The sequence below is a fragment of the Poecilia latipinna genome, unplaced genomic scaffold, assembly GCF_001443285.1.
Source record: "Poecilia latipinna isolate Pla-1442-1.1 unplaced genomic scaffold, P_latipinna-1.0 Scaffold63, whole genome shotgun sequence".
In the NCBI taxonomy this organism is placed as follows: Eukaryota; Metazoa; Chordata; class Actinopteri; order Cyprinodontiformes; family Poeciliidae; genus Poecilia; species Poecilia latipinna.
The window spans coordinates 176,632-203,981 of NW_015112679.1; the positions used below are offsets into that span (position 1 = coordinate 176,632).

The 27,350-nt window shown below is 40.1% G+C and overlaps 2 protein-coding genes across 4 annotated transcripts; both read right to left on the reverse strand.

Annotated features, from left to right (window-relative positions):
• Positions 1-687: 687 nt before the first annotated feature.
• Positions 688-16,477, reverse strand: rabggta (Rab geranylgeranyltransferase subunit alpha). Of its 3 annotated transcripts, none has more exons than XR_001428147.1 (17): positions 16,016-16,274; positions 14,716-14,826; positions 13,378-13,502; positions 13,077-13,264; positions 11,995-12,258; positions 11,830-11,913; positions 9,631-9,713; positions 7,826-7,921; positions 4,880-4,985; positions 4,728-4,779; positions 4,554-4,642; positions 3,198-3,286; positions 2,988-3,104; positions 2,777-2,890; positions 2,513-2,600; positions 1,476-1,674; positions 688-1,352 (listed from the first exon to the last, which is right to left on the reverse strand). XR_001428147.1 is itself a non-coding variant. In XM_015057995.1 (17 exons), the coding sequence occupies exons 2-17, from the start codon at positions 16,016-16,018 to the stop codon at positions 1,526-1,528; spliced, it is 1,758 nt and encodes a 585-aa protein (XP_014913481.1). In that variant the 5' UTR covers positions 16,019-16,054; positions 16,385-16,477; the 3' UTR covers positions 688-1,525. The 3 variants fall into 3 exon arrangements, 2 of the variants coding, with proteins under 2 accessions (XP_014913481.1, XP_014913470.1); XM_015057995.1 differs by adding an exon at positions 16,385-16,477 and having other exon boundaries at positions 688-1,674; positions 16,016-16,054; XM_015057984.1 differs by having other exon boundaries at positions 688-1,674.
• A 3,345-nt stretch (positions 16,478-19,822) lies between these two features.
• Positions 19,823-26,544, reverse strand: LOC106963217 (GTPase IMAP family member 8-like). Its single transcript, XM_015058006.1, has 6 exons — positions 26,340-26,544; positions 23,187-23,906; positions 21,657-22,355; positions 20,775-21,548; positions 20,515-20,688; positions 19,823-20,429 (listed from the first exon to the last, which is right to left on the reverse strand). The coding sequence occupies exons 1-6, from the start codon at positions 26,365-26,367 to the stop codon at positions 20,218-20,220; spliced, it is 2,607 nt and encodes an 868-aa protein (XP_014913492.1). The 5' UTR covers positions 26,368-26,544; the 3' UTR covers positions 19,823-20,217.
• Between the last annotated feature and the right edge of the window lie 806 nt (positions 26,545-27,350).

Consider the following 27,350-nt stretch of genomic DNA (forward strand, 5'->3'; position numbering starts at 1 on the left):
TTTATGATACCAACAATCAAACGGCTAGACTGAGTCCACCTGTGTGTAAACTGGTCTCGGCATAAATCCGACTGTTCCTTTAAGAGCTCAGACGGTTTTTATTAAACAGCAGATCCTAAAGAATCTCCCCGAGCATCGGTTGGTCCATCAGCTGGGCTAAAGTTTCAGGTTACTTCTTGAAATATCGTTTCATTTTTGCATTGTTTAACCCAATTTGCTCTCAAATGACGTTTTTGTAAATTCTTTTAAGGAAATGCAAATGTGTTATTAAAGTATCGACAAATAAACCTTGTCCAAATTTTTTCCTAAGTTTGAACTAAGGAAAAAGTTCAGAAACACCCGAGTCGCAGGGGGTTTGATGATACAGCAAACTTAAATAAAAAATATTGGTATCAGTATTGGTATCAATCATACCAGCCTGGTACTTGCTTAGTATCGGGTGGACACCAAAATACGAGGTACCACACACCTCTAATGTCTTCAGTTGCACACCTATTTGTCTTGGCCTATCATGCAAAATCCCTGCAAAACACAATAACATTTTTTATTTTTTAGTGAGAAATAATATAAAAAACGGTCAAGAAGTGTAAATATTTCCCAAAAACATTCTGTTTCTTAGAATTATTGTTAATTTTGGGCCAGAAAAAAGAGAAAGAAATAATTCAAATATAGAAAGGACACAAAGGCTTGCTGGAAGGCAGTGACACAATGTGTGCTGTTTTTATTGAATCTACTGTGCAACAGTATATTGTCATTTAATGTCTTTAGATAACCTTTTTAAAAATAATGATTACTACAAGATGCTGCAGTCGACCTGTTTGAGCACAAAGCTCAGGGAAGCAATAAACCAGCATTGCTGCACGCCACAGGTGTCAAACTCCAGTACAGGAGGGCCGCTGTCCTGCAACTTTTAGATGTGCCTCTGCTGCACCACACCTGAATAGAATAATCAGGTCATTATTAGGTCATTGGAGAACTGATCTACACAAGAAGGAAGTAATTAAGCCATTTCATTCCAGTGTTTTGTACCTGTGGCACATCTAAAAACTGTAGGACAGCGGCCCTGGAGGACTGGAGTTTGACACCCCTGCTGCACGCCAATCCATAGCCACTTTACACCTTATTTTTTCTTCCGTGTTTCTGCATGCATTAGGGGGAGCGGACATCCATCCACACAAGCACACAAACAGAGAAATGTGACGTGTTTTATCGTGCATTCACCCCTCCTCGCACACATACATTTAAAACATTTAAATGTAGACTTTGTGTTCAAGTGGTGGACAGGTGTGTGATGTACGCTCTGAACCATCAGGCTGTCAGAGCTTCAGGGTTGGCTGTGACTGGCAGTCCGCCTACAAACAAGAGGCACGACACGCTTCAAAATAAAATAATCAGAGACGGGAGAGAAAGACAGAGAGAGAGAGAGAGAGAGAGAGAGAGAGAGAGAGAGAGACGAGATGCAGGTTGCCTGCTACCAAAACATAGCTGAAGACAGACAGACGAGTGAACGATGGGACGCCGGCGATCAGAGCAGAAGGTCTGCGACGGAGGGCAGCAGCTCGGCCAACTCCGACTCCACGTTGGCCGTCTGAGTGACGGGGTTGCCACGGAGATCGAGGCGCCTCAGCTTGGGGCAGGAGGCCAGAGGCTGAAGGTCTGCCAGCGTGGAGATCTCTGTGAGTTTTGGGTTAATGAAAAATGGGGAAAAAAAAAAAAAAAAAAAAAAAACCCCCAAAAAAAAAATAAAAGAAAAAGCAGAAGGGAGCCCCGTTCGCCCTGCGGTGTTGAGTAATGGTGAGTGAGAAGAGATGTGACAACACTGGTGTAAAAGCAAGATCTGCATGTCAAATGCAACACCGTGGTGTTGGATAAACTTTTCCCCTCCAAAGCTGAGCTGTCACTGCAAGGAATAATAATAATAATAATAATAATAATAATAATAAATTAAAAGAAAACAGCCTGGGTGTCATGACCTGCAAACCTCATTAATTCCTCTCTTGTGTGTAAAAGGAAGCGAAGCACGGAGAGAGGATGGGCCTTGTGGCAGTAATGTGTCGCTAAGTGTCTCTTCTCTTCCTAATGTCAAGCAGTCTGCCCCCTTTTCACCACATCTCACACACACACACACACACCCCGCAGCTTTTAATTACTCGAAGTTTCACGTGAGATAAATTATGCATGCGTCGGGCTGAACAGAATAATCATAAGAGCATTTCTTTTTTTTTTTTTGGCAAACACTGTCAGCACCAGCCGCTGCGAGAAGAACTCCTTCTCCTTCTGCGTCACCCTGCATCAGCAGCTCACGCTTTCTGACCACAATTTTTTTTTTTTTTTTTTTTTCTTTGTAGCGCTGAGGCCACTCAGAGCTGATTCTCGAGTCGCCACAACCGCTCGGATGGGAGGAAGACGAACAAATCTGATCCCCGCGGCTCGGCTGCAGACAAAGATCGGCGGCCGGATCGCGTCTCCGGCGGGCGAGGCGCCGAATATTAATCCGCAGGCTTAAGGATACTGTTGTTCTTCAAGGAGACCTCCTCCAGTTTGGGAAGGTGATAAACTCCCTCCAGGTTCTCTATAGAGTTGTTATCAGCCTCCACAACCTGCGAGTTGAGACCAAGAGGTTTGATTGCAGTAAACAGGCGATATGCGTCCCCACCACCCCCTCCCTCGCCCGCTCCAGTCTGCTAGGAGCGAGTCAGGGAAAAAAAAAACAAAAACAAAAAACAGTGACACTGCAGGAGGAGGCAATTAAGAGTGGAATTGGTGGCGTTCTCACCTCCAAGCACTGCAACATCGCAAACTGAGGAGGCAGCCGCCGCAGCTGATTGGACGACAGATTGATGTGAGTCACTAATAACAGCTGGTCCAGGTGGCATAATGTGGTCAGGTTCTGGAAGACACACAAATTGCTTTTCAGCATCTCTTTTTGGCAGAAAGTGTTTGTTTTTGTTTTTTCTGATGTTGCTCATCAGGAATTCAGGACGGACCCTGTCAGAGATACTGAAGACTCGCACTTCGGCGTACTCCATTTTCAGGATGGTGTTTTCAATCATGAACTTGCTGCACAGGTCGCTGTAATATGCAGAGCGCATGGAGTCCACTTCCTGGAGGAGAGACGGGGAGCGTGCTCAGTCAGTCATCTGAGCAAATACGCTTAGTGAACGTACGGCGCATGTGTGTGTGTGTGTGGTACTCACTTTGAGTGTCTGGAAGTGAGCGAGGGTCTCCTTCTCATACCCAAGAGGGTCTAGTGCCCTCATCAGGAGGATAATGGTCAGCAAGCACCCTTCAGAGGCAGGAAGGTTAGTTAGCTGGTTACTATGAGGGTCGCTAAGCGAGCAGCAGAAAACTTTAACAGCTCAGTCAGAGTTTATTACTGGGAGGAATGCTGCAGTCTCTAAGTGATGCACTTGAAATGTTCTTTTTTTATTTTCAGGGTACACAAGTTTGAAATGAAATACGCACCTACTTAAAAATATACACACTGGCTCAAATACTGCCTCTAAAATGTAGATGAATCTCCTTTAGCATGTTGAAGAGACGACAAACAATTTGTTGATTTGAACTGGTTGGCTTTCTGTGGGGATAAACTGATATGAAAATTTGAGCCTACATTGAAGTACAATGTTAATAAAGAAGTTATAAGCAATACTGTATATATATATATTTCACTACTTTTTGTACCTTTTGACATCTTGAAGAAAAGCATAACCGCTAACAGCAGAGTTAGCATTTATGCTAACACAGCTGCTTCTCTGCTTTAGTTGAGCTTCCTACTATCCTGCGCTGTTCCACTACGTTTCCAATGACCGTGTAAATTGTGCAATTTGACATTTCAAAAATAAATTTGCTTCATGGAAACATGCAAATTTTGAAAACAGCTATTTTTTTTTTTTTTTTTTTTTTATAAATCGTTCTGGCACAATGATGAGGCGGTCGAAATTGTTTTTTTTTGTTTGTTTGTTTTTCCTTTTCTTTTTTTTTTGTTTTTTTATATAAAACTGCAAAGGAGAAACTCTTCGCATCACACGAATCACATGATCAACAAGCGGACGTTGCCACTGCCGTAAACCACAACGAAGAAGACGACAGGAAGTAGTTGGAGAATCATGGCGGCATGTTTTTAAATGACTTTTGATGTGAACACAATTATTCACGTGTGATTTTAACGCCGTTTAATGGGAAAACATTTGAAGTTAAACACAAATAAGTAGTTAAATTTCTAGCTGAAAATGCTAAGACATTATGACTACATCATTTTTATTTTTCTGTAACTTCCTAATTACAGACAACAATAACTGTAATAGGACAAAGTACAGGCGCGTGTAGACATTTGAGCTTCAAAACCTGTGTGGATTTGAGAAAATACGCATCAAATTTAAAATCATGCAGCTAATTCTAAGTTTTTAAAATTAACTTAAAGTTGCACGTTACATCACAGCTAAACCCAGGGAGAAAAAAACTTTTTAAACACATCTCCAAAAGCCCAAAATAAATTTGATTTTCAAGTTGGAACCGGCTCTCTGTGGTATAAATTTGCCGTCTCCACCTACATTTATTCAGAGGCTCCAGTTCTTGTAGCTGGTTGACGGACTGCAGCTCCGACTGCAACACCGAGGTCTTCTCCACAGAGAGTTCACTCCTACAGAGCAAGACACCGCCATCTGTTCTTCCATCTTGCAAAAACGCGCCTGAAACTTACCGCTGCGAATATGCAAAAGCCGTACCTGAACAGTTCCAGGTCTGTAGCCGTGTCCCGACACCAGCTCTCGCTCCGGCCTTTGGAGGTTAAAAAATAAACAAAGCTCACGGTGAAACGATGGTAAATGTACATAAACGTACGATTTGGAAAAAGTCCAGAGTGTGGGATATGCGTCACCTGTGTAGAGGGCGCAGTCCCGGTGGGTGTGTTTTTCAGTCCAGTGCACAGTGAGGTTGTGTTCGTTGGCGATGTCGCTTATCGTTCCTGGAGGAAGGTCGCAGATCTGAGCAGGCGCTAAGGTCACGTATGGTCAAAGCATGAATTATTCAATTCACATAGGGAACAAAAAAAAGAAAAAAGAAAAGAAAAAACTGTATTTGATTTGGATGAAAATGTGTCATTTCTGAACTGTCTAGAAATAGAATGTGAGAGAGCATCATCAACTTATGGCGCGTTTCCAGAGGTGAAAAGCAGGAGCAGGCCCAGAGCCTGAAATATATAAGAAAAAAAAAAATCAACTGGTGGTACTCTTGATTTGCTAAAAGCCTCAAAGTAATCCATTTGTTGTTGCAGTAGTATGATGTTTGTGATGACTGGAAAACCATGGGGGAAATAATTGGATTTTGAGCATTAAAAACACTAAACAACCCAATAAAGAAGGCTGGTTCTGTTCTGGGGGTGGCTGGATCCTCTGGAGATGATGCTGCAAAGAGGAATTTTACAAAAATAAATAATAATAAATCAAGAAAACTATGGACAAACTGTTCATGAGACTGGAGCTGGAATTACAATATATTTGCTTTTTTGTTTTATGTTTAAAAAAAAAGGAGTTTTTGCATTAGGATGATGGGATTTTTTTTGGCTGAATCGAAACTGTGATGTTTTGCAAAACTGCCATGGAAGCACTTTTTTTGTATGTGATCAATGACCGGAAGTTACTACTGGTACTGGCGAAAAAGATGAAGACGACGACAGGAAGTGGTAGGAGGATGATGACGCTGCACGTGACTGCGCCACCAAACTTCTTCACGGGTGATTTTAACTGCATTTTCTTATTTAATGGAAACACCTCAATTCCAAATTGTGTTTTTTCGACGAATATCGACAAAGTTTTATGTACATTTGTAATGGAAACACAGTCAGAGGCTTCTTCCAACTCGCTGTAACACACACTGCTACAGGAGATCCGTCCTGCATCCTCCACCAGCCTCTACAGAAACTCTTGAAGAACCTTGAATTAATATGAGCTACATTTAAAATTCCCTTTGGGAACAATAACACATTTCTGAATTTAATTGAATTCTAAGAAGCCATTGTTTTACCCGAGTCCCTCATGCAACATTTACTGGCGCCCCGCTGTCAACACCTCATTTAACCACGTTTTGCTAGTGGAACAATGCTTAGTTTTCCGCAACATTTCACATTGTTTGGGTCATGGAGGGAGAAAAGGCTCTGCTTTCTTCAGCTCATCCCACCATCTTTCTATAGGAGTTAGGAGCTTCTACATTTCTGTGATAATTTGGGTCAATAACCTGCTGCTTTTTCAGTTTTCTGGTGAATCCTACCGTTAGTTATTTTGTTTATTTTAAGGATCCTGTCGGTTCAGGTCGTTCGTGAGGCCAGGAACTCCAACATGGTCATTGGAAAACAAAAAGGCCCACAGCATCACAGATCCTTTCACGTATTCCTCTTCAGTCTTGTGAACCCGTAGCGTGTTGCTGCAGTGGAAGCTCCATCTTTGTTCTTCTATGAGCAAAACACACAAAGTGCAGTTGTGAAAATCAGAGGAGCTGGACAGAAACGTCCTTTACTGATGTTGCTTTTTTTGTTGCATCACCCCTAAACAATCGTGGCGTCTTAAAGGTTGTCATGGAGACGTGGCAACCCGCCAAGATATCGCTCTTTGTTGCTGGTCTCCAACAGCGAGCTTTAGCGATTTTATTGTAATTTTTTATGACCTCCCTCACCGCTCTCCTCTCTGCATGTGGCGGCGAGATAAATCTGAGTCTTTACCCAGACTTTTGGAAGAAGAAAACGGAGTTACAGCAATATTTACACCCCAATAAAACAAAAAGTTAAGATTACAAATTAGGAGTTCCTGAAAACATTTAAAAGAAAAAAAATGCCTTAGTTACACATTTACTTTAAAACTTTATTCCCGTTTTGTCCCCCCCGCAACTATTCAAAATTTAAGGTTTGGATTTTTCTGCTTTTTGTCCCCTCCCCCAGTGTGAAAAAGCAACAAAATATGAATTTGTTGAAAATGTTATTTTGGATGTTTCCCCCCCTCATCAGTGTCGATGAACTGCACGGCTCAGGGGGATTCTTTTGAGTCTTTTTCGGTTATTTTTACACACAAATAACGCCCTGATTACCATATTCAATAAAACATTAAATCCAATTTGAGCATTAGTATTCATTCTCATGCAGCTCCTTAAGGTGCTTCTAAAACCCCCTTGTACCGAGTTCGGTTTCGGGACTTGCAATCTGCTGAAGCGGATGGAGACGGAGCGCTGCGATGCAACAGAAGTAATCCCTGCAATGAATGAGTGGAAATGGGAGAGCCTTACAGTCTTATTGTAGCCTGAGGAAAAATGTAAAAAAAAAAAAAAAAATCATTATTGGGAGAATTGAAAAAGGGATCCGGAGAGGATGGGCTGCATATTTAACCTCACAGCCGGCACAATTTCCCATGAATAAATCGAGACAAAAATAAAATAATAAAAAAATTGTCCAGTGAGGTTTGTTCTCAGCTCATTTTTTAAGATTTAAAAGTCTCATTTTGGCGGCAGGGTGCAGGTCGGCCAAACAGCGAAAGGAATTGGGTTTTTTTTTTTAAACTTCCTGATTTAAATAAATCACCATAAGACAATTTTCTGCCTTGTTCAAATAAAAAATTGTAAAAGGATAAAACAAGCAGTGAGTGTTTGTAGTGTAGAGTTAAGACAGCCAACAAATGTTAGACATTTCCCTTCTTCTTCACAGACGTGCAGCATCTGAATATTGTGCCAGAGAAGAACAGGAATGTGAAAAGTGTTTTTTTTTTTGTTTTGTTTTGTTTTGTTTTGTTTTTTTTATGTTCAAGCAGCGTCTAAAGTGAAGTGTTTGTAAGTTAAAGGATACCCAGACTGGACTGTGTTTGAAGTGTGGGTGGACGCTCCGCCACTCCACTCTCTGAGGCTGACCGTCGAGGACCAGCAGCAGGCTGCCCGACTGCGCCTGCATGGTGAGGAGAAGGCCAATAAACCCTGGGTGCAAAATGAAGGCGTAGCACACAAACAGCTGAAACCTGAAGCTCATATTCACCAGATTAAAAAAAAGAAAGAAAAATAATCCTCACTGTCTGAAGCTAAATCAAACCAACCGTTTCTTCTTCTACGTCAGCTAGAATTACACAATCGTTTCATTCTTGTTTCAGAAGTTTACACACAGAATGTTTACCGTTTCTTTAAACAATGAGAAAAGCCTGGATGATGACTATGATGATGATGATGACAGGTTATCGGTCACCTTTAAGTTAACTTTAACATGTCTGTGCGGGTGTGTGTTCACAGCCACACCTGGAACACGCCGCTTTATTGTTTGACACGACGGGAAGGTCAAAAGAAATCAGCCAATCAGGAAGGGAGATACGGAGAGAGACAGAAGTCCGGCTGATCCTCGGGAATGATTTACCGAAGCTCGAAGATGCCGCGTTCGTCTGTTCAAACAATTATATGCGAGTGCGGACATGATGCGGACGTCCCACCATCAAACCGCTCAGGAAGGAAACGGGTTCTGTGTCCCAGAGATGAACGTGTTTGGGTCCAACATGTGTAAATCAAACCCAGAATTAAAAGCTAGAAACTTTGGTAAAATGGTAAGGCAGTGTGAAACATTTCCTGTACAGACATGGACTAAAAAGCAACTCGGCAAGGAAGAAGCCTTTACTTCAAAAGAAACATAAAAAAGCCAGATGCAAAGATCTTCGTTTTTGTAGACGAGTCGTGTGGCCTGATGAAACCAAAGTGGAACCGTTTCTCCATAACGATCATCGTGACGTTTGGAGAGAAAACGGGGAGGCTTGTAAGCCTGGAAATGGCATCCCAACTGCCAAACATGGTGGTGGCAGCATCATGCTGTGGGGCCGTTTTGCTGCAGGAGAAACTGGCGCACTTTATAATCTAGAAGGCATCATGAGGACAGAACATATCGGAATTAATGAAGCAACATCTAAAGAAATGAGCCAGGAAGTAAAAGCTCAAGTCTTTTAAATGAATAATAAACCATAAGGATGCAGCCAAAGTCATTATAAAGAGGACGAAGAACAACACAAAGTGTGATCATCACAAAGCTCTCCTGTGAGCAAAGCGAGCTACGAACTTGACTCCGTTCTACCGGTTCTATCAGGAGGAACGGGTCAGAAGTCCAACAAACTATTGTTAGAAACCTGAAGGACAAAACCCAACAGGTTTGACCCAGTTCAATGGCTACACCTACCAAACACTGAGGAAATGGGTTTAGATTTCTGATTCTGAAGACATTAATAAATAAATCTCTGGCATAATTGAAGTAATTTCTCCTTATTGAGGCATTTAGCAACCAGACATCATTTTGGTCACCTAAAAACAAGAGACATTTGGTCTGATTTCCCTTCGGACTGTACTTATTCTTTATCAGACAGACTCCTAAAACGTAGCCGCCTCTCATCAAATCTCACAGCAGGCTCTCAAAAGCCTCAAGACAGCCGTTTCCAAACAAACATGAAGTATTTTTTAACGAAGACAAATCATCCCCAGATTCTGGGGAAAAAAATAAATAAATAAATAAAAATATAAATCTTTGAACTAAGGATTGTGACGAAAAAGCAAGACTTGTTTGAGAACAGAGACACGCAGCACAAGTGCAGTAAACGACAAAAACACAGAAACAGTGAAGGAGAAACTGACATTGACAGGCCTGGAGAAGGCGACGGCGACTCTCTCCTGCTCCCGACTGACGTACGCACAGCTTATCATCTCCTCACGCTCCGCTGGGAGGAAGACAAAAGAAATGATAATAAATAAACACAGGAGTCAAACTCATAAAACGGCAACGAGCATTGCTTGCGTGCACAGACAAACCGGAATGTACACAGGCATGCAAGATGGAGTCAAAAGTCCATCCACTCCTGATCAAAATCTAAAGATCACAACAATTCCAAGTATTCCTAAATCAGGACGCAATGTTAAAGGGGCAGTATTATGTGTTGTTCCATTTTGTAGCACAATCAAGTAACTGTTACCTTCAGTTGTTATAAAAATGCTCTGTATGTCAAATATGACTTAAAAGAAATTTAACTTTGAAACTGGGCTCCTGTCTCTTTAAGAAACTCCTGCTCTGTCTGAAACTCCGCCTGCAGGAAGTCATCATAACATCGCTCCTATATTAACCCTTTAACCTTTTTACTGGTGTTGCACTGAGAAGTAGCTCGTTATGAGCTCAGCATATGTGCAATTCTGGCAGATGTTTGCTAATTGATGCTGGCTAGTCTGAAGGAGTGGAGAGGGGGAGTTGCAGAGGAGCGCTGCTCTGTGAGGCTGAAGCCCAGAGGCTTGGAAACTGCATCCGAAGGCGGAGCTAGGTCCACCCAGCCGTTGTGCACAGCTGAACGGTTGCCACGGGAGACTAAAGGCTTTATTGAACACGCATGAAAGAATCAAAGCAACACTCCAGGTGTGTGTTTGATGAGGGATTAACATTATAACATTATGCAAATCTCAAAAAAGTTGATTTTACATAAAATTACCCCTTTAAGTTGAGCTCCAAAATACAAAACAAAGAAACAAAGGCAAGAGAACCATGCAGAGAGGGCAAGTTAATGAAAACTGCATTGAAACTCAAATAAGCCGTTAATTAGTTGGTAGAAAGCTAAAACTCATCAGCCAACAAAAAATTTAAATCAACAAATGACTGGGGGAAAAAAATTAGTCTGCTTTTTAGTGTAAACCTTACTTATTAAACATTTTCAGTGGGATTCCCTTGCAAAGTTCAAAAGGAGTTGTGGAAGGAGACGCAGCCTTTGGAGGAATTTTCATTTATTATCATTATTTATTTATTTATTGATTTATTTATTTCCATTTCAAAATTCTACCTGCAACCTGGTTATGATCCCCCGTCACAAAACATGAAGATTCGTCATGTCTTAAAATTCTCATCAGGACTGAATTCTACCCTGGGCCAAACGAGACAAAGAGCAGTTTCAAAAGCTGAACGGTTAAATATTTAACCGTTTTTCAGCCTTTGATCATTTTAAAAGGTAAAAATAAAACAAGAAGAACAAGACTGGTTAAAAATCAGTAGCACAAAAAAAAAAACATGTTTTAGAGACACTTCACATCTTTTACATCTTGTTTCGGTGGGCTTGTGTAGTCAAGCTCTTTGCAACCGTTTTCTAGGAAGTTTATCGATTTTTAGGTCAAGGAAACAAAAAACTGTCCTCTACATACTTATGTGTGCTTACATTTTTATATATATGTGCAACGGGAAATTTCCTTGAACCTGTCAACACCCATGTTGCTAAATGTACGTTTGCTGTTTTTGACCTGACGATCTTTCAGCATAATTCATATTTGATTCTAATCAGGCCTGGTTAATGAAAAATCTGATTCATCAGTTCATTTAGTGGTTATGGTTGATTTGCATAGATTTTTGTTTCCTTCAGATGATTCCTCGTTTGTAAACTGATATTTGTATTTACTCAGCTGTGTTTGATGATCTGAAACATCTAAACGTGAGAACACAGAAGAAAACCGTAAGAAGAAAACAGCTTTCAAAGGACTTAATGCACAAATAAAATTATTTTACTGTTATTGATTAAACTATTTTTTTAACCATGCATCGTTTTCTTTTCACTTTATAACTATGCTCTAAATTTCTCTTGGTTTAGGGCGTAAAATCCTGATAAAATACACTGGAATATGAATTTTGTACATGCAGAAAATACAGAAAGAATCTTTTTTTTATTATTGTGTAAAGAAAGTTTCTAAACTTAAAAGAAAAGTTTCTTATTTGTTACATAGTTAAATCTTTGCCTCATCAGCAGCAGTAATAGTGAGGAAATCCAACACCTTTACATTTCAAACCCATTTAAAGGTGCAGACTCATACCTCTGCCCAGCAGCCAGCGGTAATAGAACCAGGCACTCTGGTCGTTTGGGTCGGTGAAGAAAGCGTTCTGAACCAGCTCATACTCTGAAACGCAAAGAGCAGCTTAAATCAGGACGAGACTGCCCCCTGTCTGCTGCCGCGCTGCATCGCCGGCTGCGGTCTCACCTTTGAGCAGCTGCTCTTCACACACTCGGTGGAAGTGGGTCTGAGGGGAGGGCGGCGAACAGGAGTGAGGCGGGTCACCGTCGCAGCGCGAGGGCGGCGGCTCGGGGGAGCCCGGGTGGAGCAGTGGCAGCAGGGTGCTGCGGTAGTGCCAGCTGGAGTAGTTGGAGAAGTTGGAGCCGATGAGGCGGTCAGTGAACTCCAGCTCCTGCTTCACCGGCACGCTGGACATTTTCACCACCATCCGGCGGTAATCCCAGCAGTGGACTGGGAGGGATGCGAGAAAATGAAGTCAGGGAAACAGGAACGGTGCAGCGCCGGTGTAACTTAGACATGAGCTACGTTTAGGCCTGCAACTAGTGATTATTTTAGTTATCGATTAATCTATCTGACGATTAATCGGATAAAAAGATCGGCACATTGTGCAGATTTTTCACTGAAGATGTTTTTTTATGCGGTATTTGAAATACACACAAAGATGCAAACAAATAACTCAATTTATTTTTACAGTAAGAAAATAAACATTTTATTGCCTAAAGTGCAACAACACAGCTTTCCTTTGATCATTTACAGAAAAGGGTGCATCTGCAGCCACACAGACACTTCTAACATCAGCATGTGAAAAGCTGAGGCCTTTCTGCTTGACTTAGAGCTGTGTACAGATGATCTGGTGATTATTTATGGATTGCCAGATCAATAAGCTCATATTAAAAGGTGTTTAATAGGAGAAAATAATGTTTGTTTGTTTTTTTACTTGAATGTAAAATATATATATTTTTTGGCTTAATTGCTGCTATGAGGGTGTGGTTCTTTCAGAAAATGTCTCTTTTTTTCGTTTGTGTAGTCCAGTTAACAATTAGTCAATTACTAAATTAGTTGACAATTATTTCAATAATTAATTTATAATGATTAATCAGAGTTTTAACCATTTTAATATGATTAATCATTTTAATCCAATTAATCATTCTAATCCGATTAATCGTTTCAGCCCTAATTACTGCCCTAATTTTACAATTTTCCATTTGAAAAGGAAAAAATATTTATGTGAAAACCAGAAAAACATTCAACTTCCACTCGTGACTCACAGTTGCGGTCGTCGAGGCTTAAGCAGCGATCACACAGCCTCAGCTCTCTGGCCCAGTCGGGTCGAGGCAGACGGGCTGAGACCCACCCTCTGTGGTGCCAGCTGCCGTAGGACTTTGGATTCACTTTCAGGCAAGACTCCAGAAACGACAACTCAGCCTCGTAAATCTTCTGCGCTTCATCCTCGTCTCTGAGGTGGACACGGAGAAACAGAGTCATCATTCTAGCTCCAGTGTCTCTCCTGCTGGCTTCAGACACAACAACAGGAAGAGAAAAAAAAACAAAACAAACAAAATTGCTAACTTGACAGTTTCCAGGTGCGTCAGGATCTCTCGTCGGTAGTTCCAGAGGGTTGCAAAGTCAGGGTTTGCAGAGAGGAGCTGCTGAGTCAGCTGCAGGGCTTCGTCATCAAAAACACCATCCTTCCTCTGACACAGCGGAGACAGGGAAGGAGGAGAAACAAGAATACAAACATGGATTACACTGCAAATAAATGGAAAACATCTGGATACATCAATCTTCAAACCATCCCTTGTAGCTGTGACTGGATGTTCAGGGTTGTTGTCCTGCTGGAAGGAGAACCGCCCTGCAGCGCCGTCTAACACGTTTCTACTCAAACATCTCCCTACATTGAGCTGAAAACATCGTCTGAAGAAACGGGACCTGTTGTCCCACATCATGCTGCTGCCATCACCATGTTTCTTTATGATGATGGTGAGTTCAGGCTAAAGTGCAGTGTTAGTTTACAGTCACAGGAAAAGTTTTGAAAACAGACCAAAAAGCTTAACCTTCCAGCTGTGTTCCTCGAATTGGCATTTATCATATCGTTTATCATCATGATAAGACTTTTGATTTATTGTTGCCATGATAAATTGCAGTTACCGATAAATAACCAGCAGTTTGATCAAAAATGTTTTTGCTATTTTCTCTGCTGTTTTCACAAGACCATCAATAAACATCAGTACATTTGAAAAATTTACAGTGTAATGAAATGATTCACACTTCTTTAAATATGTGGCGTCCTGAAGAAGTTTATTTTAGGTTGGAACGTTTCTCAAGAAGGATATTTGTGTTTTGTGGTTCTAGATCCCATCCATTACCTAAAAGAGAAGCAATATTGGAATATTGCGATAAAAGTCCACATTGCTCACCGCTAGTGCGGTTTGTTCACTAATGTTCTCTGACAAACATTTGTGGCCTTCACTTAAAAGCTTTACCTGCACAGAAATGAATAAAACCACTGATTAATTAAAAACTAGAAGACTTCAGAGAGCAACTGGTTGCTCTCACTTTTATTCTACCAGATTAATACAAACACAGGCCACACTTTTCAGATTTTTGTTGATGGAAAAGAAACAAAAATCTGACTATGCATCCCCTTTTCACCTAAAAATAGTGCACCGTAGGACAATTTTAAGAAGCTTAAATACGTTTACAAACCATTATAATATCCCACATTCAATAAGTTTTGATTTAGCCAAACGTTGCCTCAACGGAGATGGTTAAAGTTAAAAAAAAAAAAAAACAAAACTCATATTTTTCCAGTTAGTACATCACCAATTTTTCAAATTATTACGGAGTGATGAAGCTGCAAAAACGCATGATTTTACAAAAGTTTTAAAACGGTGTTGCTGAAATCACCTTGGAAAAGCAGGCGTCGCGAGCAGCCACGTAGACCTTCAGCTTCTTCTCCCGCTCCTTCCTTTTCTCCTCCTCCTGCTGGGCTGTGGTTTTAACCTTCACACGGCCGTGCTAAAGCAGGACAATGAAATTTACCTTATGAGGCCAGGCTGCTTTAGTAGCTAAAACATGTTCAGAAGCGCCTCAAAGTACATCTCTGCTCAGCTCATTCAATGCTTATATTCCTGCAATAACAAAAGATAAACTACCAAAGTGGTTTATTAATCCCTGAACTCTTCACATACATTACATTAGTGATTTAAGCGTAAAAGCGACCCTGTTAATTTATAACATCCATATGGTTGAATATATATCTACATCTGGACGTGAGCAGGTCATCTAGAACAAGAACCGGCTGATAGCGTTGCTTTACTCCACCTATTCTGGTTCTCTGTAATCACATGTGATTTATCTGTTAAAGTGCTTTAGGATGGAATTTGTCGTAAATTCTGCTATATGAATAAATTTACCTGAATCTAAGAATATCCTCTTTTCTCAGGATGTTTAAGTTTGAGGACCAACCATTCCACATTGTTGATGGTAAAATTGAACTGAGTAGCTGAATTGATTTCACTTTATTTGCAATAATTCAGACTGGGCCTGTCAAGATAACAAATTTTGCTGGACGATAAATTGTCCCAGAACTTATTGCTATAAACAATAATATTGTTGTTTTGAGACCATTTTCAAGTAATATAATAGTAATAAAGGCATAATAATGCAAGAACATATTCTCAAGGATCAATAACCTTTAAATTATAATAACATTTAAACACTTTAACTGGAAGACAGTTGAAATATCCAAAATTATCTTAAAAAAATGGATAGTTGAGACCAAAACACCAGACTGACGACTTTTATCATTCAGTTTTTGGTAAAAAGAGAGAGAAAATAGGAAAAACGATAAATCAAGCAAATGAAAATTATTGAGTTTCTTTTAATTTATCATGTGATTAACTGATTAACTGTTTTGTTGTGACGAGCCTAATTCAGCCACTTGTTATTAATTTTCATAACATGACATTCATATCTGTTTCAATACAACTTGCACACAGGATCACAACACATTTACCAACTTATCAGTTACAGGACAGTAGAAATAGATGGATGGCATTTAGCCAAGCAGACAGTGATAACAGACTCAAAATATCTAGTCAAATCCTCTGATACAATAAAACCTAAAGATCTCAAATGAGTTTATGCACTCAAATGTGTGCATTTATAGAGTTTGAAATAAGCAAAGAGCGAAAATGTATCCTACCATTGCTGCTGATGTGTAGGGAGAAGCTCCTTCAGAAATCTGTTTACATGTGAAGAGAAAAACAGGATAAGGCCTGAGCAATGACCAAAAGAAGAAGAACAACAGAGAGTATAACGAGCTAACACGGAAGTAACGAACAAGCATACTATAAAGTTTCAGTATGATTGATTAGATCTGTAAACATCCTGTCTATGAGCAGAGCAGCCTGAAGCTGTGTTGTAAATGAGCCCAGATGTCAGTGAACGCCACGGGGCAGGGCTCCTTCACTGTTCAATGAAAACGGCATGTTTTAGCAGAAAGAAACGGAGGAGAATATAGTTCCGACACCGCACCACGAACAGCTCGGTATTAATCCGACAAAACACTCACCTGCTTGCTTTGTAAGCGAATGAGATGTTGAATCACCGTGCGATTTGATTTGTCATGTCAGGGTTTCTGAACAACTACAATTTCCTCTCTTCCGGCTCATGAAAATTACGTCACGCGAGAAGGGGGCGGGGCGAAAGGTTCTTTCTGGAATGTTAGCAGCGACGCTTTGTTGCCCTCTGGTGGAGAAAACTATAAACAGCAAATAGCAGGAGTTTGATATTTGGTTTTGTGTAAAAGTATTAAGATTAAATTAAGGCTAGCCACAATTTCACAGTTCACAATTTTGATCCGGCGTGGAGAGTTTTGGCCTTAATTCGACGCCATAACAAGGTAGCAAAAGAGCTTATCATTTATATTAGCAACCACTGCATTGTTTCTGCACGTAGCAATATGGATACTGAAGTCGAGGTTGGTCGACGAGTTCCAACTTTCCCACTAAAATTTTCTAATTAAGGGTGTGTTCTGTCAAGGATATAGGCTATGTTAACTTGAAGATGGGATTTGTGCGTCTTTACAACGCAATTTCAGAAGTTCCGCAACAAGAAATCTGAACTTGTACAGCTAACTACTTGAATGAAAAACTCACTAGCATGTAAAATCAAATTAAGTGAAATTGCAAAAATAGTTTTAAACAATTTCTGAATTTAAATTTGACAGATTTACGCAATAAATTGATTATTTATTTGCATTCTTGTTTAACTTATGAATGTTCAAAGTAAAACTCCCAACTACTATCATATTATGCTTTTTTTGCTGGAATTGTTTTACTACTGCAGATGTTCTAATTAACAAAATAATAAGATCTCTGGCAGCTCTTCTTTCTGCAGAGAACAACATGATACAATTCAGAATATTGAAAAAAAGAAAGAAAGAATGAATCATTGTATGAATCATGGAGAGGAACACATGGCTCCTCACTGTGTGCTCATTAGCAATCATGTGACCTGTGTAGTGAATCATGTGTGTTTAATTCATTAGCTAACATTCAGAAATAACATATGTTCTGCAGCAGCAACTCTGTGTGTTGTCTACATATACTGTTACATCTGAAACCTCTGCCAAATGAGTAGAAGTGTGTGTAAACAAAGATTTCAATAGTTGGAGGGGAAAAAATACATCGACAGCTTTTGTGAAGTGTTTTATATAGAGTAAGAAGTTAGAGAATCAGGGTTTAAAAGCCTTGAAGTCACAGATTTTAAAAACATTAGGTAAGCTGAGCAAGCTATGTTTTATTTGCTCAGTATAATATGTGAATTAAGTGCAAGTAATTGTTAGCTTGTTAGGTTTAATGATTTTTTGGTAATTTCTGTAGATTCAATCAGGATGGTCTTCAACTCAGTTTTGCAGAAATACTAAAACAAAAACTGGGTTTCTTGTCTGCATGATGTTAGAGGCATGATGCTGTTGTATAATCTTTTTGTCCTTTATGTATGAGGACCGTATTACATTGGAGAAGAAATTGGATCTTGCATTTGTTCTTGAAATACACGTTTGAAGACAGTGAGATATTCTGTTATCACATTGCAGTGTTTTCCTGTTAGTTCTCATTCCAAAACACAGTTCCACTAAGTATTCACATTTGTCCCAGACCCTTTAACATAGTTGCTAATATTAGCCAAACTCCTCTGTCCCTCAGCTCCTTCACAAACCCTCATTCTCATATGCAACAGCAGCACCACCTAGTGGTCAGTGGCACAACCGTTTTTGACTCACCAGAGAAATGTGAAAATACTCAAAATTCACACAAGAGGAGATAGTAAGATGGATTGGAAAGTGAAATGCTCTCTCCGGAACGTTGTCCTACTTCTGGGAGCCAGCAGGGTCATGATAGAGGAAAGTCACAGAGGGGAGGCTAGTACTATGCAGTTTTTCTGTGTCGTGATAGTAGGAGATACCCGATGCCACACTGCAGGTATGATATCTGCTGCTACTCAGCTTACACATTCAGTGTGACCTGAAGCACCTCTGCTCTGCTTTGCTCTGGTAGCCGCATGTATCCTCTGTTGCTACTGCCATGACAGTGGCTGTCACCAAAGACTAGGTGTCCGGGGTCAGAGATTGGAGCAGTGTGAGTGTGTGTGTGTTTTTTTTTTCACACCCAAACCAGCTCCAACAACAAGGGGAGTTTGGCTCTGCAAAAGGACAAACTGTGAGGTGGATTTCTGAATCTGAAGGATGCCGTGAGCTCTGAAGGAGCAGAAAAACATTTGTGACTGGAGTTCACCAACCTGACCTACTCTGGTTTGATATTTGAGCTTTAGACTGATGAGGTTGCCATAGAGATCAATGTTATTAAGCTTAGGTTCGAGTTTCAAAACACTTTGCACATTTGTTTAATTAAAGGGGTAGTATTATGTAAAATTGACTTTTTCTGAGCTTTCCATCAGGTTATAATGTTTTTCCCGCATCAAAAACGTACCTGGTGTTGCTTTGATTCTTTCATCCATGTCTGAATTTTCCATGGCAACCATTCAGTTGTGCAAACCACCTGGTCAGACCCAGCGCCGCTTTCAAGATGAAGCTCCTCCTCAAAGTTGCATCTTCCAAGCTTCTGAGCTTAAGCATCACAGAGTAGTCATCCCCCGCAACTCCCCACTTAGCTCCTTCAAACTAGCCAGCAGCAATTAGTGAAGAACACCTGGTGGAGTTGAGCTCATTACATTTCTCAGTTCAGCATTGGTAAAATAAAGGGCTAATAGTTGAGCAATGTGACTTCCTGACGGTTTAGAGTTGGAAAGAGCAAGAGTTTCTTAAAGAGACAGAGGCCCAATTTCAAGGCGTTGAATTGCAATTAAAATTTCTTTTGACTTTGTAGTCAGATTTGATCCGTACAGTATTTTTATCACAACTGAAGGCTACATAGTTACTTGATTGTGCTGTAGAAAGTCACTGCACTAGTTCCAGTGCCTGACTGTTAAGGCAGTGTTTTAACAGTCAGAATAAGTTTTGTGCTAATTATAATAACGTGTCAAGAAGATTACATGGTGGGTCATAATCATTGACACACTTCATTATCAACTGAGGTTGACTGTACTGCACGGAGAGACTCTGTGTGTCCTGGGGACGTTTGTGCTCCATCTACCGGTGTCGTTTGTGACCTTGTCTTCTTCACTGCCGGCTCCAAATGCAGACCGTGTCGCAGCAGAGATTAACAAATCTGTACAGCATAAAAAGCTGACCCAGTCATCCTGTCCTGACCCACGCAGCGTTAAAGACGAGTAGTGGGCACCTTATCTCCCTCGACACTGGGACAGGGAAGAGACTTCTGTGTTTGAAGTGTTGTGGAAAGTGGCTTCTTTTGAATTCAGAGGTGAAAGGGAGAAAAAGAAAAGCTGTGGCGTTCAATATTAAAGATCTGCTTGTTTGTAAATAGATAAGCAACTCAGAAGTGCTTTTTTTGCCCTCTATATTTTCATTTGATTACATTTGTCTTCATGATGTTTGAATCAATTCAGTTTATTTTGGTAAATTTTTCTTGACATAGATATTCAGCTAATATTAAGTAGGAAGAGCAGAACATAATAGAGCATAGTTCTTATGTTTGAAGAAAATGTCATAACTTTGACTCGATAAGTTAGCTTTAAAGTTTATCAGCAGTTTTATAAAATTACATAAAACATGAAATAAAATACAACTGTATAATTACTGTAAAAATTATACATTTAGCTGAGTAAAATATCTGTTGTGCATCTTTCAAAATAAAAGCAGATAGAAATACACTAGCTCCAGGTATAAAAGTCACCGTTCAGCTGTTTTGTTCTTTGGGTGCATCGTACCTAAGAACCAATATTCTTATTGTCCACTTGCCACATTAACACAAGTCTATTATGACTCTATTCATTTACGATGGAGTCATTGTCATAGTCCATAGATAGCACAGATCTGTATCCTGATGTGTCAGAGAAGTTGACGGTCAGCTGGTTGTCCAGATTTTTGGTGACGTGAAGGTTGGAGAGCCAACCCAGAACTTTGTCAAAGTTGCTGCTGGATACTTTCGGCTCTGACGAAGAACAAGCAATGGATTGTGTTGGACTGTGGTCTGCCACTGAAAAGGAAACAATAGCACATTTATCAGCAAGTGTATTATTGTGGCTGCAGCAATTGATAAGTTAAATTTTTTTTTTTCTTACAGTCAGGAAGCAAGACGTCCATGCTGCTCTGAAGAACAGTTGAGGATTTCAGTAGTTCCTTATCAAGCCTTTCAATTTCCTGGTTGATTTTGCTGTCTAATTCTTTCTGCTTTTCCTTTTGGTCTGTCAACCATTGACCAGTAAACATGGCTGTTAAGTTGGTCATATCAGCAACTATCATAAAAAAAAAAAAAAAAATCACACAGGTCACGTACAGTGGGGTAAACCACATAACTTTGTCTTCATTGCAGTATACTCACTGGGTGATTTGGATTTAGTCGCCCCCATAGACGCTCGGAGGACTGCTTGGAGCTCCAGAAGGGTTCCCTTGAAACCTAGCAAGAGCTCTAGCTCTCTCCTTCGGTACTCGCTTGCCAGGCGTCGCTTAAGCACATTTTTCAGCTGCTTCCTGTTGGCTTTCTCAGAGATCCTCTGGTGGGTCTCTTCCATGTCAGGGCAGAAGAGCTGGCCTCCGTTTCCTGCCACGATTTCCTCGATCTTCTCAAACAACTCTGCGACCTGAGTCTGATCCCTTTTCTTCATATTATTTATGGAGTGGTATCGATTCTCACACTTGTCCACCAACCAGCGCAGAGCCTCAGGCTCCCTCTCAATGTGCTCCTCGATGGACCTGTCTGCTAGTTGGTCTCCATGCGTGAACACAACAATTGTGTGTTTCCAGATCCTGACATCAAAAAGCTTCATGTGTTCTTCCACAGCAAATCGGTCTGGATCTCTGAATGTCGGGTTTAAAGGAACCACCAGCAGAACTGCGTGGACACCGGACGGAGACACACCTCGAACCATTTCTTTGTCTGTCTCTTCGGTCCAGCTGGACGAGTCTCTCCACCAACCCGGGGTATCGATCACGGTGACCTGTCGACCGTCTGCCGTCCTATTCTCTACCTTGCACTCTTTGTTCTGGCACGTCACAAACACTTCTTTACCCAGGATTGTGTTTCCTGTTGCACTCTTCCCAGAACTTTTCTGCCCAAGCAGAAGAATCCTCAACACATCCAACCTTTTCCTGGAGCCTGAGGAGAAAACAACCGGGCCAATCGATCAGCTGATACAGACACAGTATTCATCAACAGAATGTGGCTTTCGAATATAAGTGAAAGGTTTAAACGACTGACACGTACCTGCTGAACTCCTCATAGCTTTGACATGTTTTTGCCTCAGCATTGCTGCCTCCTCCACGCCTTTGCGTCTTTCTTCAATGTCAACACGCAGTTGCTGATCTGAAGCAAAATACTTCCAATTGTTTTCTGCCAAAGTTCCAGTGATTTTCTCCATCAGTTCTGTGATCTGTCTGCGATCGCTTGCATTCTTGTTGTTAATGACATGATATCTGTTCTCACATAGGTCCACTAAAGACTGCAGGGCCTCCCCCTCTCCTTCAATGTACTCTTCTATGGATTTTGCCCCCAGCCAGTCTCCCCTACTAAAAACTATCACCGTGTGTTTCCACACGACTCCATCTCCGAGAAGCTCCAGGTGGGATGTTGCTGCTTTCAAGTTCTTGTTGTGGAAGGACGCATCAGCATCTATCACTAACAGGAAGATTTGTGGTCCAGGGGTGCACAGAAACATGCTGTTGATTATTTCTTCTTTGACGGCTTCTGGAGTGTCACGGGCATGGAAGCCTTTCCACCAACCCGGCGTGTCGACGAGCGTGACGTCGGTTTCGTCTACAAACCCTTTGCGAACCAATGACTTTGCTGTTCGCTTCCCGTCTTCCTGTTCTTTCAAACCGAAGAGAGTGTTCCCCACTGAAGTCTTCCCAGCATTTCGGCTACCCAAGAGAATCATTTGGAGTTTTGGGATCGACTTCTTGTCCTCTGTTATCAGACGAATACAAAAACATTTATTTAACAAATATATCATTGTTTTAATGTGTTAAACTGTAACTAATCTGGAACTGGAACATCTCTTAGAAGATATATAATGCTGTTGGGTGGGTTAGACATTTAGGCATGTAAAAAAGTATAATTTTTAAGTGTAAGCTGCCTTTTTTTAATCTAAGGAATGCAGGGTTTCCCACAGTTTATTATAAGCCTGGCAGGCAACCAGGCTTTACTTGTGCCTCCACCAGGCTTAGCGTTGTTTATTTATTTGAGTTTTCTTTAGTCATTACCTTTTTTAAGACTTTATAGTTGATGTTTAGGTATTAATCTTCCAGCCTTCCAATAACGCATAACTATCAAGTTGTATTTCAAATTTTCTGTCAACTTTAAACTGTTTTTAACTCAAAAACATGGCGACCGGCTGATGTGTGCCCTAGTCCCCCGAACACTAGGGCTTAGCAAGTTTTCTGGGAGAAACCCCATGGTTATGTTTCTTAAAAAGTATTTGAATCAGTGAAGTCAATCAAACTGCATTTCCTCCCCAGAGACTAAAATTTTTGAACATTTTAATTATCTGAAGTAACCCTACCCCCAACATGCAGAAGGACAGTTTGTTTCTATGAGGCAATTATAATTTCTTAATGTTTTTTTCAGTTTAGATTAAATATAGGTGGCATTTCATCTAAATCCCTTCAGTTTAGATAAAACTAAACTGTTTCATTTAAAACTAAAACTGTGATGCTGTTATGTTTTGGTAAGTAGTTAGATTTCATCATATTGTGCCTATTTCTGTGTGTGTCTGTGTGCAGCTATAGTCACTGTTACCTGGAATCAGTTTCATCCTCTGCTGTCTTTGCTCCTGAGCCTTTATCCATCTCTCTTTCGCCCTCCTGGCGACATCTTCTTGCTTTCTGGTGATGACCAGAAGAGTTTGCTCGTCTATTTTGTAAAAAGCCCCACGGTTGTTATCCATCATCTCGTCCATCTTCTCCAGCAGCCCTGAGACCTGACACAAATCATGCTTGTCCTTGTTATTGAACACATGGTACCTGTTCCCACACTTCCCCACCAGCCACTTGAGCGAATCTCCCTCGCTCTCGATGTGCTGCTCTATCGTCTTCTCTCCAAGGTAATCCCCACAGGTGAACAGCACCATGATGAATCGCCAGACCCGCTCTCCCAACAGCTTCATGTGCTCCTCCACCGTAGTCCTCTGCTCCCGGGTGAAAGCTGTGTCTATAGGTACAACCAGGAGGAAGAAGTGCGGACCAGGCGGACACTTGGATGGATAGAGTTTAAAACTTTGCTTTTCCCCCTCTGGGATGTCGGTGAGGGAAAGAGAGCTGCTCCACCCAGGGGTGTCGACCATGATCAGCCTGCTGCCATCCACCTCCCCATGCCTCACTTCCACCTTCATCGTTCTGGCTCGTCCACATTCGAACCTTTCCCCCCTCAGGATGGTGTTACCAGACCAGCTCTTGCCTCCCCATCGGCCGCCGATCAGGATGATTCTCTTCTCTGAAAGGGTTGAGTTCCCTGCCCCCTCTTTGGAAAATGGAAGAAAATCTAACATTATTGCTCAATTAACTCTGATGTGGAAAGTTTCTGAACACCTCTAATTTCTACTTTGCCTCCAACTTTATTCTATCCTTTCAAGATGTTCTTGATCCGTAGTCCTTCAGGTTTTCTGAAGGTTTTTGAGGTCTTTCTTTTGACCTTAGAAGTGTAGTTTTATCTAATGTTATATCTGATTCTGTGCTTCAAATATAAGACAACAAAGTAAAAACAAAGACCTAATAAAACAGTAGATGCTGTATTGACGAGTACCTGACAGTCTAATCTTTAAGAAAAAATTAATCTTAACTTAAGAACCTGTCAGATACACCAACCTACTGATTTTTTTTTTTTTACTGAATGCCAAGTTTACAGCTAAAACCTGTCCACTCATCACGTTTCTCCTGCTAAAATACTGTTATACCTCTGTTGAAACGTATCATCTTTGCTACTTTTCACAGAATCGACTGAATAAATGGGAGAAAATTAGTGCCACTGCCGGTTATGATGCTAAAAGATCCGCCTTAAAACTGTCTCTGTGTGTGTCAACACATCACTGATTCATCCCTTGGGTTTAGCAGCCTATTTTATGCCTGAATGATTTACAGGTCACAGCTAAGCAGCTTATCAAATCAGAAAACATCCCTCAGAGGATGGTTTGAACTGAACATTTAAAAAAAATAAAAATAAAATAAAAAACAAAGACAAATAGCGAGAGATCTTCAGAAGCTTCTGATTAAGATCATGAATGGATTTTTAAAAATGTCTTCTGAACAGGAAGTCTTAAAAAAAATAATGACCTTAGCATTATAATGCTCATTATTAGATGTGTCCTATTTTAATTCCCTGTTTGACACCTACAAGGAAATGTGTTTACTTGTGACCAAATTCACAAAGGACCCTCCTAGAAAAGGCTGAATATTCCTCGAGCTGAGAGGCTTTTCGGTTTGAAAACGCAGTCGTCGCTAAACCTGACTTTGATGTTTTTAAAAGACTGACACTAAGGTAACGCTCTGGGGAAAGCTATTTTTCACTCATCAGACGCGCGCTCTAATGAGAATCAGTAAGATGTGATGAAACTGAAGCAGGAGTTTCATTTTTAGACTGAACCCTGAACTATAGCGAGAAATCAAGCAACAGAGAAAATAAAAATCTTAACCAAATCTTCCCAGAATTACTCAAAGAAAGCAGCTCCTGTACATCTTGTCTTATTTTGTAGAAGTTATCAAATAATAGATACCTGAGTTACATAAGTCCATACTCTTTATAACACCAACAAGTTATAAGTAAACAAAATCTTTCAAGCAGCCGTGAATAACGTTACTAAAACTGAACACAATGTTTATGTCGCAAGCTCATTTAGCCAAAAATATACCTCCATAGTGAAGTATGGTGATGGCAGCATCATGCTGTGAGAATTTCTGCTTTTGACAGGAAACAGACTGAATTTGATTCAAACACAAAATAGCTAATTGTGCACTTAAAAAATGGTCCAATGTATAAAATAATAAAATACATTTTTAAAAACTGTTTGCAGTACTTAAATTATGAAATTATGAAAAACATCGCGCAGTGATGGTGACAGGTTTGAGGTAACTTTTGGTACAACGTCCTGGAAAAATAAAATGATAGATTTATAAAGATATTAAATATTTTCTAAGTTCAAGCAATCTTTGTCAGTAACTACATCCCTAAAAAACTCAAACTTTTACTTATTCCTACTTTAGTTAATAGTTACTCAGAATGATAAAAGTGAAGGGATCTGCATTATCTGCACAGCAGTCTGAAGGTGTGTTTGTTTTTCTGTCTCTTGACATTCAGTTCCCACAGTTTTCTTTTGTAACTTTACGGGAACTGAGGCTTTGTCCTCTAAGTAGAAAATATGCAGCCTAACTAGTTTGTCGCTATGTAGTTTACTGTACCTGCAGATGGCATCTAACTTTAGTTTCCTTCTGCTACAAGTCAAATGTTCCAAATGTTCATCTTGTACAGGACCAAGTACAAGATGAACTTGATGTAATAATTCAGCTTATTATCAAATGTATAATCTTAGCTTTTGAACCTGAGAACATTTCACAATCTTTTTTTTATTTCACTGAAAAACAGGGACTCATTACTGACACATTTTTATTAAATACTGAATTCTGTATTTTGTTCTGCAGGCAGCAGCTGCAGGACTGGTGACTGAAGGAGATACTAAACAAGGAATGTGAGAATGAGACACACTGAGATTGTTTACCTTCATACTTTCTTTTCCCTGCTAATGTCTGCTCTTAGGTTTTGTGTACATTTCTTAAAATTTTCAAAATCTACCAAGTTCGGCATTTGTACAGCATAGAACGTCTTTGGTTGCAGATTTATGGCATGCTCAAACAAGTTAAAGACTTTTTTTTTTCTTTTTACAGCAGGTCCTGATTAACTTACCAGGATGGCTTCCCATCTTTTCTTCCATCTGGCCTTCTCTTTTTGAATCGTGTCCTTTGGTCTACACTGCACTGGTCACAGTAGAAATATTAAAGAGCTAGAAATAGTAAAATGTATCTGGGGATATTTTGCTGTCAGACCTGTGCAGTCTCTGTATGCAATGAGAAAACAAAAACAAAAGTACCTCTAATGTAGGGAGCACAAATGAATGCAGTTGAACAGGTTTCAACTGCAAAAGGAAGAAAGGACAAATGTTCCTGGTAGTCGTGTCTGATATCACGGTGAAGTGACATCAGACATGAGTTCAGGCCACCAGATCAAATGTATATGACAAAAAGATCACTTTCTTTATCATTTTGGATGTTTTCTTCTTTTGTTTTGTTTTTTTCTTTTAAAGATTAGCATCCATTTATTCACCTTGTTATATCAGAGGACACCAGCATAAACCTTAACCAAATGCCAAATCTTGAAACATTGTCAAAATACACAACAAAATGTCCAACAGACAAACATTTATTCTTTGCACATAAACAAGTTTATGCTTAAGGAAAAGTAACAAATGTTTTTCTTTTATCCAGACAGCAGTTCAAAAATCAGGACATGCATTGTTTTTAGCCTGAATTTGCAACATTACTCATTTATGGCACATTTGTACTGGAATTATTACATGGTCTATTTTTGAAGAATATTACAAATAAAATAAACAGGTTCAAACCTAAGAATCGGTTCAATCGCAATTTGAATGGAGGATTAAATTTTAAATATTGAAAAGTTAAATTCGAATCCGTTTGTGTTCATTCTTCATTTTAGTTTTCATGGTTCTGAGCTGATTAAACATATTTTTTTCTGTCTATCATTTAATGAACTGTATTAAATAGGAGGAATAATAATATAATACTTTTTTAAAAAAAAATACTAGACTATAATGCCCTTGAAGTTCTGCAACAGTCTCTGCTTTTAAGTCTGTAAATATGCAGAATTCACTCACTGACAGAAAAAAAGTTAACGAAA

Coding starts and splice junctions, on each gene's coding strand:
- rabggta (XM_015057984.1), bottom strand. CDS start 16,159: ATGCTTGTTCGTTACTTCCGTGTTAGCTCGTTATACTCTCTGTTGTTC. Junction 11,914..11,994: donor TGAAGAGCAGCTGCTCAAAG/GTGAGACCGCAG, acceptor TTTGCGTTTCAG/AGTATGAGCTGGTTCAGAAC. Junction 1,675..2,512: donor GGTCTCCTTGAAGAACAACA/GTATCCTTAAGC, acceptor CAAAACTCACAG/AGATCTCCACGCTGGCAGAC.
- LOC106963217 (XM_015058006.1), bottom strand. CDS start 26,367: ATGGAAGAAAAGATGGGAAGCCATCCTG. Junction 21,549..21,656: donor AGCTATGAGGAGTTCAGCAG/GTACGTGTCAGT, acceptor TTTTCTCCTCAG/GCTCCAGGAAAAGGTTGGAT. Junction 20,689..20,774: donor GACTAAATCCAAATCACCCA/GTGAGTATACTG, acceptor TTTTTATGATAG/TTGCTGATATGACCAACTTA.